The sequence below is a fragment of the Oncorhynchus masou genome, chromosome 5, assembly GCF_036934945.1.
Source record: "Oncorhynchus masou masou isolate Uvic2021 chromosome 5, UVic_Omas_1.1, whole genome shotgun sequence".
In the NCBI taxonomy this organism is placed as follows: Eukaryota; Metazoa; Chordata; class Actinopteri; order Salmoniformes; family Salmonidae; genus Oncorhynchus; species Oncorhynchus masou.
Window position 1 is genome coordinate 80,994,649 of NC_088216.1, and position 17,684 is coordinate 81,012,332.

Consider the following 17,684-nt stretch of genomic DNA (forward strand, 5'->3'; position numbering starts at 1 on the left):
TACATATTCTGCTAATAGAAATCGATAAAGATAAAAGATCAAGTATACGTTCTTCCATTTCTATTTCTATGGTAGACGCGCCGATACGTCTGGCGCGCTGACGTCATTTCCGTATAGTGCAACGTGCATGTTTGACAACAAGCTCTACGTGGATATCGGGAAGATCTTTTGCCCCTAAAATCGTCCAACGATGACTAAATTACAATATCTGAATGTGTATCTGACTGAGCGTCTCATGCAAGCTGCTGGGGAAATACTAAGAGTTGTCGCAGACACAATCTCCGAGTACCAGGAAGAAATATCCCGGACAAAGAGAGAGAACAAATACCTTAAACGACAACTGAACACACCGGTTCTATCGCTGGGTATGTATCAAGCTAGCGAAGTAGCTAGTGTAGTTCCCATTTTATTTAGGCCTCCTCTTGCTTAGCTAGCTAACTATTGTGTTAAAGATCCCACCCGAATTGTATTTGACAATGTACTATATAGGGAAGACAGCATCCCGTTTCACGAGCCAAAGTGAAGGCTTGGTCTCTTGTCATTTACTTGATGAAAGTCTGTCTCATGATTCCTTGGAGGCTGTCATTACATTACGTCTGTTGTCGTCTTTTCCTCTCAGCCCCTCAGCCCATACTGTCTTGTGTCTCGGAGCAGGAAAGTCCACCTGAGCAGCAGTACTGTGAGGAGTCGAGCCCCAGTCTGGGCCAGGAGGACCTTGAGACCACACAGATTAAAGAGGAACAGGGTGAACTCTGGACCAGTCAGGAGGAAGAGCAGCTTCAAATACCAGAGTCTGATACCAAAGAAGACTACATATCTACTCTTCCCTGTGTGAAAAATGATGAAGACCGACCTCAGCCTTCACATCTTCCCCGACCCAAAACTGTTGAGAACAGAGTGAGGGAGTCTCTACTGACCAACACAACTGGACAGATCAAAACAGAACCTGATGGCTATGGAGTATCACTATCAGAACCAACCAGTGACTCCCCTCAGTCTCAGCCCGTCTCTGAAGTAAGTCCAGACTGTTCTAGAACACAAAGTCAGAACACTGAGAACACGGAAAGTGTTCCTATTGTTCTGAGAGATCTAGAAAGCAGACCAGAGGAGGATACAGACACACACTCATGTACTCAGTGTGGAGCCATGTTCTGTGAGCTTTCCCAACTGGAGGCACACATGCCATCCCACACAGTACCTCACAGTGGTGACACTAGTCACAGGCAAATCATGTGCACAGTCTGTTGGAAGTCATTCACCTCTACCAGTTACCTCAAGGTCCACCAGCGTTCTCACACTAAGGAAAAGCCCTTTCACTGTGGTGTGTGTGGCAAGAGCTTCAGCTACTCAGGGAAGTTCAGGGAACACCAACGGATTCACACAGGAGAGAGACCTTACCGCTGCTACGTGTGTGGTAAACGCTTCAACCAGTCAGCCCACCTGAAGGCCCACCTGAGGGTACACACAGGGGAGAAACCCTACTCCTGTCCTGTCTGTGGGAAAGGATTCAGTCAGTCTGGACAGATCAAGGGACACCTCAGAACTCACATCCAAGAGAGGTAGAATAATGATAACTTGGAGTGGAATGAGCCCATGAGTGGATAAACAGGCAGCTTCCGAGGTTACTGATCTCACAAGCTTACATGAATGGTTCGCTACCACAGAAGCAGTCTGGTAATTACGAGGCTAGATAGACAGAGCCTTCTGTTCTCAAAGTGCCCAGCGTTTGGCAAGAGAAAGAAAGAAATACATTTCTTATTTTTAGTGCTACTAATTCTACAGTAACAGTACCTCAAAGTATTCACACCCCGTGACTAATTCCACATTTTGTTGTTTTGAATTCAAAATGGTAATTACGAGGTTAGATAGAGCATTCTGTTCTCAAAATGCCCAGAGATTGGGAAGAGAAAGAGATAAAGACATTTATTTTCAGTGCTACAAATTTCACATTTAATTGTAAGACTAGTGGATTATAGAATGTGTGATTTTTATTTTTTTAAATTTTAATTTATTTCACCTTTATTTAACCAGGTAGGCTAGTTGAGAACAAGTTCTCATTTACAACTGCGACCTGGCCAAGATAAAGCATAGCAGTGTGAACAGACAACACAGAGTTACACATGGAGTAAACAATGATGTGTTTCGGACCCATAACTGAGGCACCGTATATCTGAATTTATTTACGATAGCTGCTTAATAACATGCTATGAAAAGACTGGTCTCATCCCCTGTATTGCTAGGTGACACTAACTATGTTAGAGTAATATAATGTTAACTTTGGTGTTATCTCCCTTGATGTCCTCTAGATGATTCCAGTTGGAGCTGTTTGGTCTCCCTGCAAATAAACTAACTCAGTCCTATTGATTAAGTATGCGTTGGAATGTTTATTTCTGACTGTCTGTTACTGAGTAAAACAAGTGGTCACATCAGGTCAACAAGCTAGCTGATCAGTGGGTCTGTTGTTAGAGACCACCTGTCCTCACCAATGTTGTTGTAATACTATGTTTGAACACTAGATGGTACACTTGAATTATTTCTCCACAAAAGTGTTACGATGTTAAATATTATTTTCCTTATAGGTCCTGCTTAGCAGCATAGTGTAGAATCTAGAAACCAACGTATTGTGAACTTTATACATAAACATTCCAGGGTTTTAGTAGGGTCCCTCCTACATTAGACATATATGATCGAGCCATAGTTGAATAAGGCATTGCTTTTACCTAGTTCGTTCCTTTCTTTGTGCAAGAAATAAGTTTACTTCAAGGGGTCTCAACTTTGACATTGCAGGGGGGCAATCACCATGACAATCATCACCCCGTTAACCAGTGATATTATTTATCATTATGCCATCATAAAGCAGAGCCATTACACCCCCTCCCCTCGATAGAGCTAATCAGAACGATAACCACCGCTGTGCAGACAGCAGTGTCAAATGAGGTGGAGTATTCATGCTACGCTACGTTAGTTGATAGCCTCATCACCACTGTAATGGAAAGCACAGGCCTTCCTCCTGAGTTCAGCCGAGTTGATTTTGAGCTGTCTGTCATTGTTACAAATAATAACTCAATCATATATGGGTCTCTCATGGGACAGGGCACAAGACAGACTCAAATGGCAGACGATTGTTGCAGTCTCTTGTTCCACCCAGAATGAAAAAGACTAAGTAAGTAATCTGTTTCAGTTCCAGACTTACATACATAAAAAACATTTGAAATATGGCCAAAAGTAGGCTACATGAAACGTGCAATGCTGTTAATATGTTATTGTGGGTTTTCAGTGAATTTATGTAAATCACAAAGCTCATCTGCATTGTGTGGTGCAGGTAAATTCTCAGCAACAAAACCCACTGGGCACAGATTCCAGTTCAACATGTACTTTTGATTTACATTTGGCTGAGTTGTTATCTAACCTGAATTCAATGTGAAATCAACAAAAAAATTAACCACGTCAAAGATTCACCACAGAACCCAGGTCTGGTCTGGTGTGCACTGTGCGTAGGACGAAGGGCCTCACACACGGACCCTGTAAAACGTATTGGATCTGAGCAGCAGAAGGAGGCGCGGTGAGGGAGGTTGTCAACGGGCTGTAAACTCCTCTCCTTGACCCCACCCCCTGTCCCCTAGGGCCTGCCTTGCACTGGAGATACTCATCATATACCTGCAGGGAAGAGAAGGGAAAAGCTTTTCAGGAACTGTTTATCACAGTGTTGTAAACAGAAAAGGACTAACCCACTGGGCACTGGGCGATCCATTTCTGTTTCAATGTTATTTGCCAACGTATTGTGACATGGAATCAATGTCAACCAGTACAGGAAATACATTGGATCAGTGTTTTCATCTCATTTCAACCAAAGTTTTCATCTCATTTCAACCAGTACAGTTTTCATCTCATTTCAACCAGTACAGTTTTCATCTCATTTCAACCAGTACAGTTTTCATCTCATTTTACAGTTTTCATCTCATCTCAGTTTTTTCATTTCAACCAGTACAGTTTTCATCTCATTTTCATCTCATTTCAACCAGTACAGTTTTCATCTCATTTCAACCAGTACAGTTTTCATCTCATTTCAACCAGTACAGTTTTCATCTCATTTCAACCAGTACAGTTTTCATCTCATTTCAACCAGTACAGTTTTCATCTCATTTCAACCAGTACAGTTTTCATCTCATTTCAACCAGTACAGTTTTCATCTCATTTCAACCAGTTTTCATCTCATTTCAACCAGTACAGTTTTCATCTCATTTCAACCAGTCATTTCAACCAGTACAGTACAGTTTTCAACTCATTTTCATCTCATTTCAACCAGTACAGTTTTCATCTCATTTCAACCAGTACAGTTTTCATCTCATTTCAACCAGTACAGTTTTCATCTCATTTCATCCAGTACTGCAGACAACGTAAGGTATACTGGTTTTGTTTTTCCTATGTAGAGATGCAGTCAAATATATTGGCAACCTTGCACTTTACAATGGAGCGGAATGTTTTGTGTTTTCTTTTCAAAACTGGTTGACTCGCCTATTTTTACTTTGTAGGCACCTGCAATTTACCACAGGGGAGATACATTACACGGTAAACAATGATAATTGTCCAGGCCATTTTTTTTCTTGACCCTGTGTACGTGTAAACCCCAAAAGTATTTTACATTAAATGTATTTGAGGAGAAACAGTAAATCATGCAAGGGTGCCAATATACAATATTTGACAGCATCTGTATATTGGACACAAGACCATGCAAACCTGTTATAATGTAATAAATATTCTGTTCTGTCTATTGTTAGTATTTTTTACTTGGATAGAAAGTAAGAGCCAGTGATAGGTTTTACTGAGAAGTGTTATGTGGCTACTATATTGCTGGCTGTAACGTATTGCATCACTGTTTTTAACCCCTTTCTATATTGATTGTTTTTTCAGAACAACAAGAAGCAAACAGAATACCAAACGAGAAACAGGACATTGTGCTCCTGTTATGATGTGGGGGAGTATATTCTGCTTGTCTTTCAGGAATGTTGCATCCAATTCAGGAAATACACAGATATTCCAATACTCTACAATGCTTTTCAAAGGAATTGGAATTGGATTTAATTAATGAATTGGATTGGAATTGACCCCCATCCTGGTTGGATGTAGACGATGAGACAGTGCTAGGTTTTACTGTCAAGTGTTATGTGGCCACAGTATTCTGTGGTAAACCCTGTCTGTGGTAAACCCTGTCTGTGGTAGGTGAAAACATTGACTCATTCAAGGGGCGGCAGGGTAGCCTAGTGGTTAGAGCGTTGGACTAGTAACCAGAAGGTTGTAAGTTCAAACCACCGAGCTGACAAGGTTACAAATCTGTTGTTCTGCCCCTGAACCCACTGTTCCTAGGCCATCATTGAAAATAAGAATTTGATCTTAACTCACTTGCCTAGTTAAATAAAGGTAAAATAAAGGAGATATCAACTCTCCAGAGGTGGTAAATCTCTCTTTATTTGTTCTATTTTTCTGCCTTTGTCTCTCTCTTGTCTCTCCCTGTATCCCCGCTTTCTCTCAGATAGGAAACCCACACACTTCACACTAGTCTGATGTCATCACCTCATATCTCAGACATACCCCACTGTTCCTGTCTAACCCTTTTTCTCTGCATCGATCAACCCTCCGGCCCCAGGAGAGCGAGATGTTATAGTCCCAAATCTGTTTGTGCTCTTGCCAAGTCCATTGCTATCATTGTCAAGCTTAACATGGCAATTCCATAAGGAGTTGGCAAGAGAGCAGAAGCAGTGCAAAGGGAAGGGATCCCTTTCCTACCAAGGCACATGAGTTGAGGAGCAAACTGAAGGAGAGAGGAGATTCAGCAACACTTGGAGGACAATGGAATTCAATACAAAAAAGCATATTTATTGCTGAAAGAAGAACCAGAGTATTAACAGCTTAAACAGACTTCCATGTCATCTATGCTAACACCTGGGTTGTTCAATCAAAATGGTTGCTTTTCCCTTTGATATTTTAAGTATAAACTGTGCTCCAATATTGCATTTTAAAAGCCTATTATATTAAATGTAGTGACCTTTAATATAGACCTAATATTTTTTTAATATAAATAAAGGCTTGCTAAAGTGCCTAAATTCAGCATTTTGACATGTCCCTCTGTCAACACTTGTAGGAAGATTTTAACCCACTTTAATCCCCACGTTTTCACCTTCATTGTAAAGTCCTAGTTATTGTGTTGCTTCGACAAAGTCACATCTGAAGATGATTTGTTTCATGAAATTAGTGATATATTTCCGTCTGAACTGAACTCTCATTTTAATATGGCGAAACTATTGCTTTTGAAATATTTGTTATCAAAATAAACATTGAACATCTAATAGTGAAATCATAGAGTAAAAGCATGAGAGCTGGTTCTACTACTTAAAAAAATTACAAATTCTGCCATTTTGTGGAAAACTGAGCGTGTCAATCCTAACACGTCAACCCTGTTAGATAGACAGACTAGAAATGTTTTAGCAATGTCTTTTTGTTGTTGTTGTGAAGCTTGCATTCAATTGCCACTTCCTTCCATTCCCACTGTCTCACAAGGGGATCACAAGTGGATTTATGCCTGATTTAAGAAAAAATCATCAACCCTGTTATGGGTTGGCACTTACTATAGTCTCTCATTTATTATTTTTTATGGCAGAATGTTAAAATTTTACCTGTATTCCAGTATGTTATGTTAGCTAAACACTCACTCCTTGTCATGGCCAAAGAAACGGACAATTTTGACTTTAGCCAACAATTTTTGACAGACTTGGGCTTTTCAATGAGTGTGTGACCGAACTTTCTCTTCCTGTTTTTTTCTCCAAACTGGCTGCCATCAAAATTGGCACCTTTTATGGAAGAAAGGTAAACGTGTGTAATTGTGTAATTATATTTTTTTGTGAGTTTGATATTCAAATAGTTTCTAGTAAGTAAATATCTCAGGAATAGTTTGAGTTTTCAGAGCAGTGTAATATTTTTTCCCCACATTTAGTAAGACCTTAATAAGAGCTTGTTTATAAAGGATGTGTCATATTAAATGCAACATATTTACTATCAACTAAGTCCTAAACACTGGTGGACTTATCATTCGACAGAAGAGACAATTGCCTCGGGCCTCATGAGAGATGGGCAATTGTTTTTAAATAATATGAATTTTGAGCATGAGGCGTGAGGTGCTACGCTCGAGGCATAAAACAAATATAGAAAATAAACCCCATCAAAATCTGTCTGTTTAAGTTAGAGATGTGTTTTTTTCATGAAAACGAAAAATGAGCTAAGGTTTGGGTTAGGCATTTATTTTATTTATTTCATTTCACCTTTATTTAACCAGGTAGGCAAGTTGAGAACAAAAGGCATAAGGTCAGCAGTGTGGTTAAAGTTAGGTTTAGCTTTAAAATCTAACTTCAAGAAGAGAAATTGTAGAACTATGCAGGGTTTAGCCATACTTATGACTCTGTGGCAACTAGTGACGAACCCTTCCGCTGCAGATGCATTTTTTCGATATAGCCAATGTTGACTTTGTGGCTGTGGTACTAGTGACAACCTGTGGAAGGTGGCAGAGCTACAGCAGTGTTTCTCAGATCAGGAGACATCCCGAAAACCGGTCTTCTCATGAAAACATCTGTAGCGTCCGGACGCCGCTACACACTAATATGACGCCTCTATGGAAAGATGAGACCCTCGTGAACATGGGGTTGTTCTCGGTTTAGCTCTACGACCCCCACAAGTTCCACGAGACTCGTCTGAAGGTAACCCAGTACCTGCAGGAAAATGGCTGAGCGGCCTTTCAGGTTATATCAATATAGGACTCGTTTTACTGTGGATATAGATACTTTTGTACCGGTTTCGTCCAGAATCTTCACAAGGTCCTTTGCTGTTGTTCTGGGATTGATTTGCACTTTTTGCACCAAAGTATTCATTTCTAGGAGACAGAACGAGTCTCCTTCCTGAGCGGTATGACGACTGTGTGGTCCCATGGTGTTTATACTTGCGTACTATTGTTTGTACAGATGAACGTGGTACCTTCAGGCGTTTGGAAATTGCTCCCAAGGATGAGTTAGACTTGTGGTGGTCTACAATTGTTTTTCTGAGGTCTTGGCTGATTTCTTTAGATTTTCCCATGATATCAAGCAAAGAGGCACTGAGTATGAAGGTATGCCTTGAAATACATCCAATTAGCCTACTAGAAGCTTCTAAAGCCATGACATAATTTTCTGGATTTTCCAAGCTGTTTAAAAGGAACAGTCAATTTAGTGCTTGTAAACTGTATAAAAAAATAAATAAAAAATACCTTATTTACATAAGCATTCAGACCCTTTAAAGCGGAGTGATGGCCTCTAATAAAAGACTAATTGGATAAGCCGTTGTGTCTGTCCTCACTTGTAGCCTGTGATAAAGACCAGATCACATTATGGACAGCCATGTGAGTGAGAAGTGCTTCACAGCAGGCAGCACTCAGGGAGAAGGGTTGCAAAATGCATGAATTTTTTAAGGGTGCATTATGGCCACACAAAGGGGATGCCACCGGGAATTCGAAGCATTATCAAGTGCTTCTCAAATTGTGAATGAGAGACTGATGAGGTGTGTACAGCCTGCGCAAAAAAAAATAGAGTTCATGCCTTTCAAGCGACTGTTTTCTAATCATCATTAGCCTTACAATGTTTTAAAATCTAAACATATAGACCAACGTTTGTAGAACAACTAAAGTTACATTAATAACTCTAAATTAAGAATATAGGAGTACGTATTTCTTCGTTAACTGCTCAACACAGAATTGCTGCATGTGCGCACCTCAAATTGTTTGGAGAAAATATCCTTTCTATTTTATTCAGCTTTGTTCAATTGTATTCTTCATACTTTAAAATAATGCCATGGAATACTAAGCAAATATTGTCTGCTAAATGAACTAGTGTAGCCCACAGCCATATGGCATAGCCAGATCAGGTCCTTGGGGGCTTTTTCTCCATCCCTAGCAAACACAGCTGATTAATGTGGCAGTGTAGCCTAGTGGTTAGAGCATTGGATTAGTAACCGAAAGGTTGCAAGTTCAAATCCCCGAGCTGACAAGGTACAACATCTGTTGTTCTGCCCCTGAACAGGCAGTTAACCCATTGTTCCTAGGCCGTTATTGAAAATAAGAATTTGTTCTTAACTGACTTGCCTAGTAAAATAAAGGTAAATTGCATTCTCAACTGAAGATCATGATTAGTTGATTATTGGCTGGTGCTGTGACACCAGGACAATCAGTGCCCCCAGGACTGGAATTACCCTCCCCTGATAACATAAGGACAACTCAGCTATTCAGTTCTTCTGAAATAGACTACATTATCTTCACCATAGTGTTTCTTAAGACCTGTCGAAAATAATAATGGATTTATTGTGGTGTTTTATTACATGGATTTAATAGACTTTTTAAAATGTAGATGATCCAAAGGTCTGCAGACTGGCCTCTGCCGGGGCCTCCAAATCAATATGTCCGCCCTGGTCGTACTGTCCTCTAAAGTGCACATATAATAAAAAATAAATACAACTTTTTTTCACCCTAACACTTATGTGGATGTTATACTGTACAAAGACTTGACTTCTGGTATAAAATAAAAATGGATGCCTTGATTTACAGTAACTGTTTGATTTATTATCTGCTGTATAATGTACCGGCATATATAAGACTAATATTAGATTATTGTATATCAATGGCATTGCAAATTAAGGTGATGTAGTGTGCTGCATAAAATATGTTTCGTTTGTTTGAATATCTAGAAATCGATATAGATTAAAGATCCATTCTATGTTCAGGACATTTCTATGGTGAACCCGCCCACATGTGCCTAGCGCGCTGACATCACTTCCGTGCAGTACAGCGTTCATGTTTGACAACAAATTCTACGTGGATTTTGGGAAGATCTTTTGCCAGCTTAAATCGTCCAACGATGACTAAATTACAATATCTGAATGTGTATCTGACTGAGCGTCTCATGCAAGCTGCTGAGGAAATACTAAGAGTTGTCGCAGACACGATCTCCGAGTACCAGGAAGAAATATCCCGGACAAAGCGAGAGAACCAATACCTTAAACGACACTTGATCACACCGGTCCTACAGCCGGGTATGTAGCAAGCTAGCTAAACGACTGTACTTTCTTCTCATATGCACGAGTTATCTACATAGTTAGAAACGTGTTACATTGTATTATACAGAATTAGACTCTGTAGGGCAGAGATAGACACATAGCTGCCTATGCCATTCCGAGAACAAACTACACTTAGCTAACGCAGTGGTGGTCTTGTCAATCAAGAGTCAACAACTGTCATTACTTTCATTGACCTCAATTTTAACTTGTCTTCTTTCCCCCAGCCCTCAGCCCATTGTCTCTTGGGTCTCAGAGCCGCGAACACCCCCTGAACAACAGCACTGTGAGCAGGAGTGGAGGCTCAGTCTGGGCCAGGAGGACCTTGAGACCACACAGATTAAAGAGGAACAGGGTGAACTCTGGACCAGTCAGGAGGAAGAGCAGCTTCAAATACCAGAGTCTGATACCAAAGAAGACTACATATCTACTCTTCCCTGTGTGAAAAATGATGAAGACCGACCTCAGCCTTCACATCTTCCCCGAACCAAAACTGTGGAGAACAGAGTGAGAGAGTCTCTACTGACCAACACAACTGGACAGATCAAAACAGAACCTGATGGCTATGGAGTATCACTATCAGAACCAACCAGTGACTCCCCTCAGTCTCAGCCCGTCTCTGAAGTAAGTCCAGACTGTTCTAGAACACAAAGTCAGAACACTGAGAACACGGAAAGTGTTCCTATTGTTCTGAGAGATCTAGAAAGGAGAACAGAGGAGGATACAGACACACACTCATGTACTCAGTGTGGAGCCATGTTCTGTGAGCTTTCCCAACTGGAGGCACACATGCCATCCCACACAGTACCTCACAGTGGTGACACTAGTCACAGGCAAATCATGTGCACAGTCTGTTGGAAGTCATTCACCTCTACCAGTTACCTCAAGGTCCACCAGCGTTCTCACACTAAGGAAAAGCCCTTTCACTGTGGTGTGTGTGGCAAGAGCTTCAGCTACTCAGGGAAGTTCAGGGAACACCAACGGATTCACACAGGAGAGAGACCTTACCGCTGCTACGTGTGTGGTAAACGCTTCAACCAGTCAGCCCACCTGAAGGCCCACCTGAGGGTACACACAGGGGAGAAACCCTACTCCTGCCCTGTCTGTGGGAAAGGATTCAGTCAGTCCAGCCAGATCAAGAGACACCTCAGAACTCACATCCAAGAGAGGTAGAATAATGATAACTTGGAGTGGAATGAGCCCATGAGTGGATAAACAGGCAGCTTCCGAGGTTACTGATCTCACAAGCTTACATGAATGGTTCGCTACCACAGAATCAGTCTGGTAATTACGAGGCTAGATAGACAGAGCCTTCTGTTCTCAAAGTGCCCAGCGTTTGGCAAGAGAAAGAAAGAAATACATTTCTTATTTTCAGTGCTACTAATTCTACAGTAACAGTACCTCAAAGTGTTCACACCCCGTGACTAATTCCACACTTTGTTGTTACAGCCTGAATTCAAAATGGATTTAAAACATAATAATAATCTCACCCATGTACACACAATACCCCATAGTGACAAAGTGAAAATATATTTTTGAAATGTATTGAAAATAAAATAGAGAAATATCTCTTTTACACAAGTGTTCACACCCCTGAGTCAATACTTTACAGAAGCACCTTTGGTGGTGATTACAGCTGTGAGTTTTTCTGGGTAAGTCTCTCAGAGTTTGCACACCTGGATTGTACAGTATTTGTCCATTTAAAAAAAAAAAATATTCAAGCTCTGTCAAATGGATTGTTTATCATTGCTAGACAGCCATTTCCAAGTCTTGCCATAGATTTTCAAGCCGGTTCAAGTCAGAACTGTTACTAGGCCATTCAAACATTCAATTTGGTATTTGTAAGCAACTCCAGTGTAGATCTGGCCTTGTGTTATAGGTTATTGTCCTGCTGAAAGGTGAATTTGTCTCCCAGTGTCTGTTGAAAAGGATTTGGCTTCTTTTTATCCCCAAAATTTCCTTTGCTGATGACAAGCATACCCATAACATGATGCAGCCAGAAAATATGAAGCGTGGTACTCCGTGATGTGTTATGCTACATTTACGCCAAACATAATGCTTTGATTTCAGGACAAAAAGTTAATTTCTTTGCCAAATGTTTTGCAGTATTACTTAAGTGCCTTGTTGCAAACAGGAATAGTTTTATTCTGTACAGGTTTCCTTCTTTTCATTCTGTCATGTAGGTTTAGTATTATGGAGTTACTTGTTGATCCATCCTCTGTTTTCTCCTATTACAGCCATTAAACTAACTGTTTCAAAGTCACCATTGGCTTCATGGTGGAATCTCTGAGCAGTTTCCTTCCTCTCCTGTACACCTGTATCTTTGTAATGACTGGGTGTATTGATACACCACCAAAGTGTAATTAATAACTTTGCTATGTTTAAAGGGATATCCAATGTCTGCTCTTTTATTTTTCACCCATCTACCAATCGGTGACCTTCTTTGTGAGGCATTGAAAAACCTCCCTTTGTCCTTGAAATTCACTATTCGATTGAGGGACTTTACAGATAATTGTATCTGTGGGTTACAGAGACAGGGTAGTCATTCCAAAGTCATGTTAACAGCTATTATTGAACACGGAATGAGTCCATGCAACTTATTATGCGATTTGTTAAGCACATTTTTACTCCTGAACCTTTTTAGGCTTGCCATAAACTCGAGACATTTCAGCATTTAACTTTTTACTAATAAAAATAAATAATGACACAAGCAAAATTACACTTTGATATTATGGGGTATTGTGTGTAGTTCAGTGATACAATCTCAATTGAATACATTTTAAATTCAGGCTGTAGCACAACAAAATGTGTAAGAAGTAAAGGGTTTGTGAACACATTCCGAAGGTACTTTAATTGTAAGACTAGATTGTTATAGAATGTGTGATGTGTTTCGCATCCATTACTGAGGCACTGTATATCTGCATTGCTTTGAATTGATTTAAGTGAGCTGATAAATAACATGCTATGTGTTCGGTGACACTAACTATGTTTGAGAGAAATATAATGTCAATTTTGGTGCCATTCCCTTTGATGTCCTCTAGATGATTCCAGTTGGAGCTGATTGGTCTCCCTGCAAATAAACTAACTCAGTCCTATTGATTAAGTATGTGTTGGAATGTTTATTTCTGACTGTCTGTTACTGAGTAAAACAAGTGGTCACATCAGGTCAACAAGCTAGCTGATCAGTGGGTCTGTTGTTAGAGACCACCTGTCCTCACCAATGTTGTTGTAATACTATGTTTGAACACTAGATGGTACACTTGAATTATTTCTCCTTTTCAAGTCCAAATGAAAAATACTAAACAGACAATTCATAGTAACGATAATAACAAGGTAACTACTATCTAATAATTCAATAATTATAATAATAATAAAAATGTACATTAACTGCAAAAAAAGTTTTGTAAAACTACCAATAAAAACTACCGCTAACACTACTAATACATGTAATTAATCGAAGTACTTATAATATATAAATACATACTTAGCCAGGCCAGTCAGTATTTGACATCTATCCACATCTGAGGATGTCGGGAGATTATGTGGAATCTGGCCACTAGGGGCAACAGTGAGCACTGTTACCTTCAAGTAGGTTTCGGATTTGGTACAGTTTTGGTAAGCATCTGCCTCTGATTCCAAAGGTTGCAAGTTCAAAACCAGCAATAGAAAGTTGTTTTTGATATTTCTGTTTTAAGCCTATCCCAAACCTTCACCAACCGGTGTTAATGCCTAACCTTAAGAATGAACTTAACTTAATATTAAACACTTTGAAATGTGACATTGGGAACAACTTTGAAATTTTGACGATTGAGAAACATGGATGAACATTAATTCTGACGTGAGACTGTGAGAGCTGGTAGCCGTATTTACAAATATCTCCACATTTTGAAGTTTCTATTAGTTAAAAACACAGAGTTTGTTCTTAACATTTGAAAAATGGCTTTCTTAAATTCACTGTGGGTCAGTTGGGCCCTTTGTGTCTGAAAGACCATACTTCAACTCTCATGATGTTCCCTTGGAATTTTTAATTGCTGCTCTTGTTCGAAAGAAGTAATGTGAGTCTTATAAAGTGTGGTGTTCCTTAATAAATAATTCATTAAATCATAAATTATTCATTTCAAAATAATTTCAAAATAAATTGGTGCCAATGCAGTTGTCTTCTGCCCATTTAGTGATTCATACCGTGGGCAATGATGTCTTATAACAGCATCCAAGAATTCATCTGCAAAGATGGTTATGAATTACATCTTATTGGCAAAGTAAGGTCTTGTTTTGTGTTTTGATAGATGACGTCATCATAGTTTAGGATAGGAAGCAGACGTTGGGCTACTAAAGGCTTTCTAATTGATACAGTAAAACAATTCTTAGATCTGTATAGTAACCCAAACTTATATTCTTTCCAAAAGATAATTCCGAATCTAGCCTCGAATCCAGATATTTCAAACAATCAACACTTTCAGCACTTGCATGAATTGTTAAATTGCCAGCTGTGGATATACGCTAGTTGAATAGTTGAATAAGGCAGTGTTTTAGTTCATCAGTTTCTTTGTGCAATAAATAAGTGGACTACTTCAAGTTGATTTCAAGGGTCCCAACTAGACAATCATCACCCCATTAACCAGTGATATTATTTATCATTATGCCATCATAAAGCAGAGCCATTACACCCCCTCCCCTTGATAGAGCTAATCAGAACGATAACCACCGCTGTGCAGACAGCAGTGTCAAATGAGGTGGAGTATTCATGCTACGCTACGTTAGTTGATAGCCTCATCACCACTGTAATGGAAAGCACAGGCCTTCCTCCTGAGTTCAGCCGAGTTGATTTGATTTTGAGCTGTCTGTCATTGTTACAAATAATAACTCAATCATATATGGGTCTCTCATGGGACAGGGCACAAGACAGACTCAAATGGCAGACGATTGTTGCAGTCTCGTTCCACCCAGAATGAAAAAGACTAAGTAAGTAATCTGTTTCAGTCCCAGACTTACATACATAAAACATTTGAAATGTGTTTAATATGTTTATTAAGAGTATTGTATTCAGTGTAACAGGACCCCTTAGCCATTAGATACATAAGTGTACAACAGTCTCAATTCATCTAGCCATGGACTCTACAAGATATTGAAAGCGTTTCACAGGGATGCTGGCCAATGTTGACTCCAATGCTTCCCACAGTTGGCTGGATGTCCTTTGGATGGTGGACCATTGTTGATACACATTGGAAACTGTTGAGCGTGAAAAACCCAGCACCGTTGCAGTTCTTGACACACTTAAACCAGTGCACTTAGCGCACATACTGAATGGCACACATGCACAATCCATGTCTCAAGGCTTAAAAATCCTTCATTAACCTGTCCCCTCTCCTTCATCTACACTGTTTGAAGTGGATTTAACAGGTTATATCAATACGGGATCATAGCTTTCAATCTATGCCATGGAAAGAGCAGGTGTTCCTAATATTTTGTACAATCAGTGTATATGGATATTCTACCATTAGAATGTTCATTTTACATGAATGAGGCTTGTATTGGAATGCAGTTACTGTATTTCAGTAGGAAAACGTACCCTTTCTCTAGCTGATTTGTTCCAGGTTTAGCAAACTGCTTTGATAATGGTGAAATAATTGAGTCTGGCGAAGGCTTAAATGTCACTGAGTTATTGACTAATCAGTGACCTTGTGGAGAAGAGGTGGGGGCAGGGGCAGACTTAGTGATTTGGAGGCCCCATGCACAGGCCAGTCTGTGCATGGGGCCCCCCTCAGACTGACACGTAATCTGTAAAATGTGTTACCTTTTAATGTGCCATGAACACAACCAGTCATGATGTTTTCATCTGATTGTCAAACAAATCCCTTCAAAAAGTAGGTTAGATTCACACGTTCATCCAAAATAATTCCAGCATCTGAACAGTGCACTGTGCACCAGCCAACGTTCCTTCAATTCACAGGATGTGAAGGAGGAGATGAGGGAGGATAGGAAGGAGGAGGTGAGGGAGGATGGGAAGGAGGAGATGAGGGAGGATGGGAAAGAGGAAGTGAGGAGGATGGGAAGGAGGAGATGAGGGAGGAAGGAAGGAGATGAGGGGAGGATGGGAAGGAAGAGATGAGGGAGGAAGGGAAAGAGGAAGTGATGGAGGATGGGAAGGAGGAGATGAGGGAGGATAGGAAGGAGGAGGTGAGGGAGGATGGGAAGGAAGAGATGAGGGAGGAAGGGAAAGAGGAAGTGATGGAGGATGGGAAGGAGAAGATGAGGGAGGATGGGAAGGGGGAGATGAGGGAGGATAGGAAGGAAGAGGTTAGGGAGGATAGGAAGGAGGAGGTGAGGGAGGATGGGAAGGAGGAGGTGAGGGAGGATGGGAAGGAGGAGATGAGGGAGGAAGGGAAAGAGGAAGTGATGGAGGATGGGAAGGAGGAGATGAGGGAGGATAGGAAGGAGGAGGTGAGGGAGGATGGGAAGGAGGAGATGAGGGAGGAAGGGAAAGAGGAAGTGAGGGAGGATGGGAAGGAAGATTTGAGGGAGGATAGGAAGGAGGAGATGAGGGAAGATAGGAAGTAGGAGTTAAGGGAAGATAGGAAGGAGGAGATGAGGGAGGATAGGAAGGAGGAGGTGAGGGAGGATAGGAAGGATGAAATGAGGGAGGATAGGAGTGAGGAGGTAAGGGATGATGGGAAGGAGAAGTTGAGGGAGGATAGGAAGTAGGAGATGAGGGAGGATAGGAAGAGGAGGTGAAGGAGGATAGGAAGTAGGAGGTGAGGGAGGTTAGGAAGGAGGAGATGAGGGAGGATAGGAAGAGGAGGTGAAGGACGATAGGAAGGAGGAGGTGGGGGAGGATAGGAAGGAGGAGGTGAAGGACAATAGGAAGGAGGAGGTGAGGGAGGATAGGAAGGAGGAGGTGAAGGACAATAGGAAGGAGGAGGTTAGAAAGGAGAAGGTTGTGCAAGAAAAATGACATGACTTTATCCTGCCTTCCAATAGCTTTGAGGGAACCTGAACACAAATGAAAATACTGTACTTACAGATGTCTTTTCAGTTCCACCCCCCGGATTCTATCCAGAACAAACTGAAACATTTTGTAACAGTCAGTTTATGGCCCTTCAGTTGGAGTTAGGTATAAATCTGATGGTATTACAGTGGGGCAAAAAAGTATTTAGTCAGCCACCAATTGTGCAAGTTCTCCCACTTAAAAAGATGAGAGAGGCCTGTAATTTTCATCATAGGTACACTTCAACTATGACAGACAAAATGAAAAAAAAATCCAGAAAATCACATTGTAGGATTTTTAATGAATTTATTTGCAAATTATGGTGGAAAATAAGTATTTGGACAAACAAACAAGATTTCTGGCTCTCACAGACCTGTAACTTCTTCTTTAAGAGGCTCCTCTGTCCTCCACTCGTTACCTGTATTAATGGCACCTGTTTGAACTTGTTATCAGTATAAAAGACACCTGTCCACAACCTCAAACAGTCACACTCCAAACTCCATATGGCCAAGACCAAAGAGCTGTCAAATGACACCAGAAACAAAATTGTAGACCTGCACCAGGCTGGGAAGACTGA

At 40.6% G+C, this 17,684-nt stretch overlaps 2 protein-coding genes across 2 annotated transcripts; both read left to right on the top strand.

Moving 5' to 3' along the window:
- The first annotated feature begins 119 nt into the window (after positions 1 to 119).
- On the top strand, positions 120 to 2,383 carry LOC135540366 (zinc finger protein 135-like). The gene is made up of 2 exons (XM_064966972.1): positions 120 to 365; positions 620 to 2,383. The coding sequence occupies exons 1-2, from the start codon at positions 191 to 193 to the stop codon at positions 1,561 to 1,563; spliced, it is 1,119 nt and encodes a 372-aa protein (XP_064823044.1). The 5' UTR covers positions 120 to 190; the 3' UTR covers positions 1,564 to 2,383.
- A 7,543-nt stretch (positions 2,384 to 9,926) lies between these two features.
- Positions 9,927 to 11,295, top strand: LOC135530019 (zinc finger protein 22-like). The gene is made up of 2 exons (XM_064958409.1): positions 9,927 to 10,101; positions 10,379 to 11,295. Exons 1-2 carry the CDS (start codon positions 9,927 to 9,929, stop codon positions 11,293 to 11,295), a joined length of 1,092 nt encoding a protein of 363 aa, XP_064814481.1.
- The last annotated feature ends 6,389 nt before the right edge of the window (positions 11,296 to 17,684 follow it).

What these genes read in the sequence shown, in the direction of transcription:
- LOC135530019 (XM_064958409.1), top strand. Translation starts at nt 9,927, where the DNA reads ATGACTAAATTACAATATCTGAATGTGTATCTGACTGAGCGTCTCATG. An exon ending in CACACCGGTCCTACAGCCGG is followed by an intron (nt 10,102 to 10,378) that starts GTATGTAGCAAG and finishes CTTGGGTCTCAG; the next exon opens with AGCCGCGAACACCCCCTGAA.
- LOC135540366 (XM_064966972.1), top strand. Translation starts at nt 191, where the DNA reads ATGACTAAATTACAATATCTGAATGTGTATCTGACTGAGCGTCTCATG. An exon ending in CACACCGGTTCTATCGCTGG is followed by an intron (nt 366 to 619) that starts GTATGTATCAAG and finishes TTTTCCTCTCAG; the next exon opens with CCCCTCAGCCCATACTGTCT.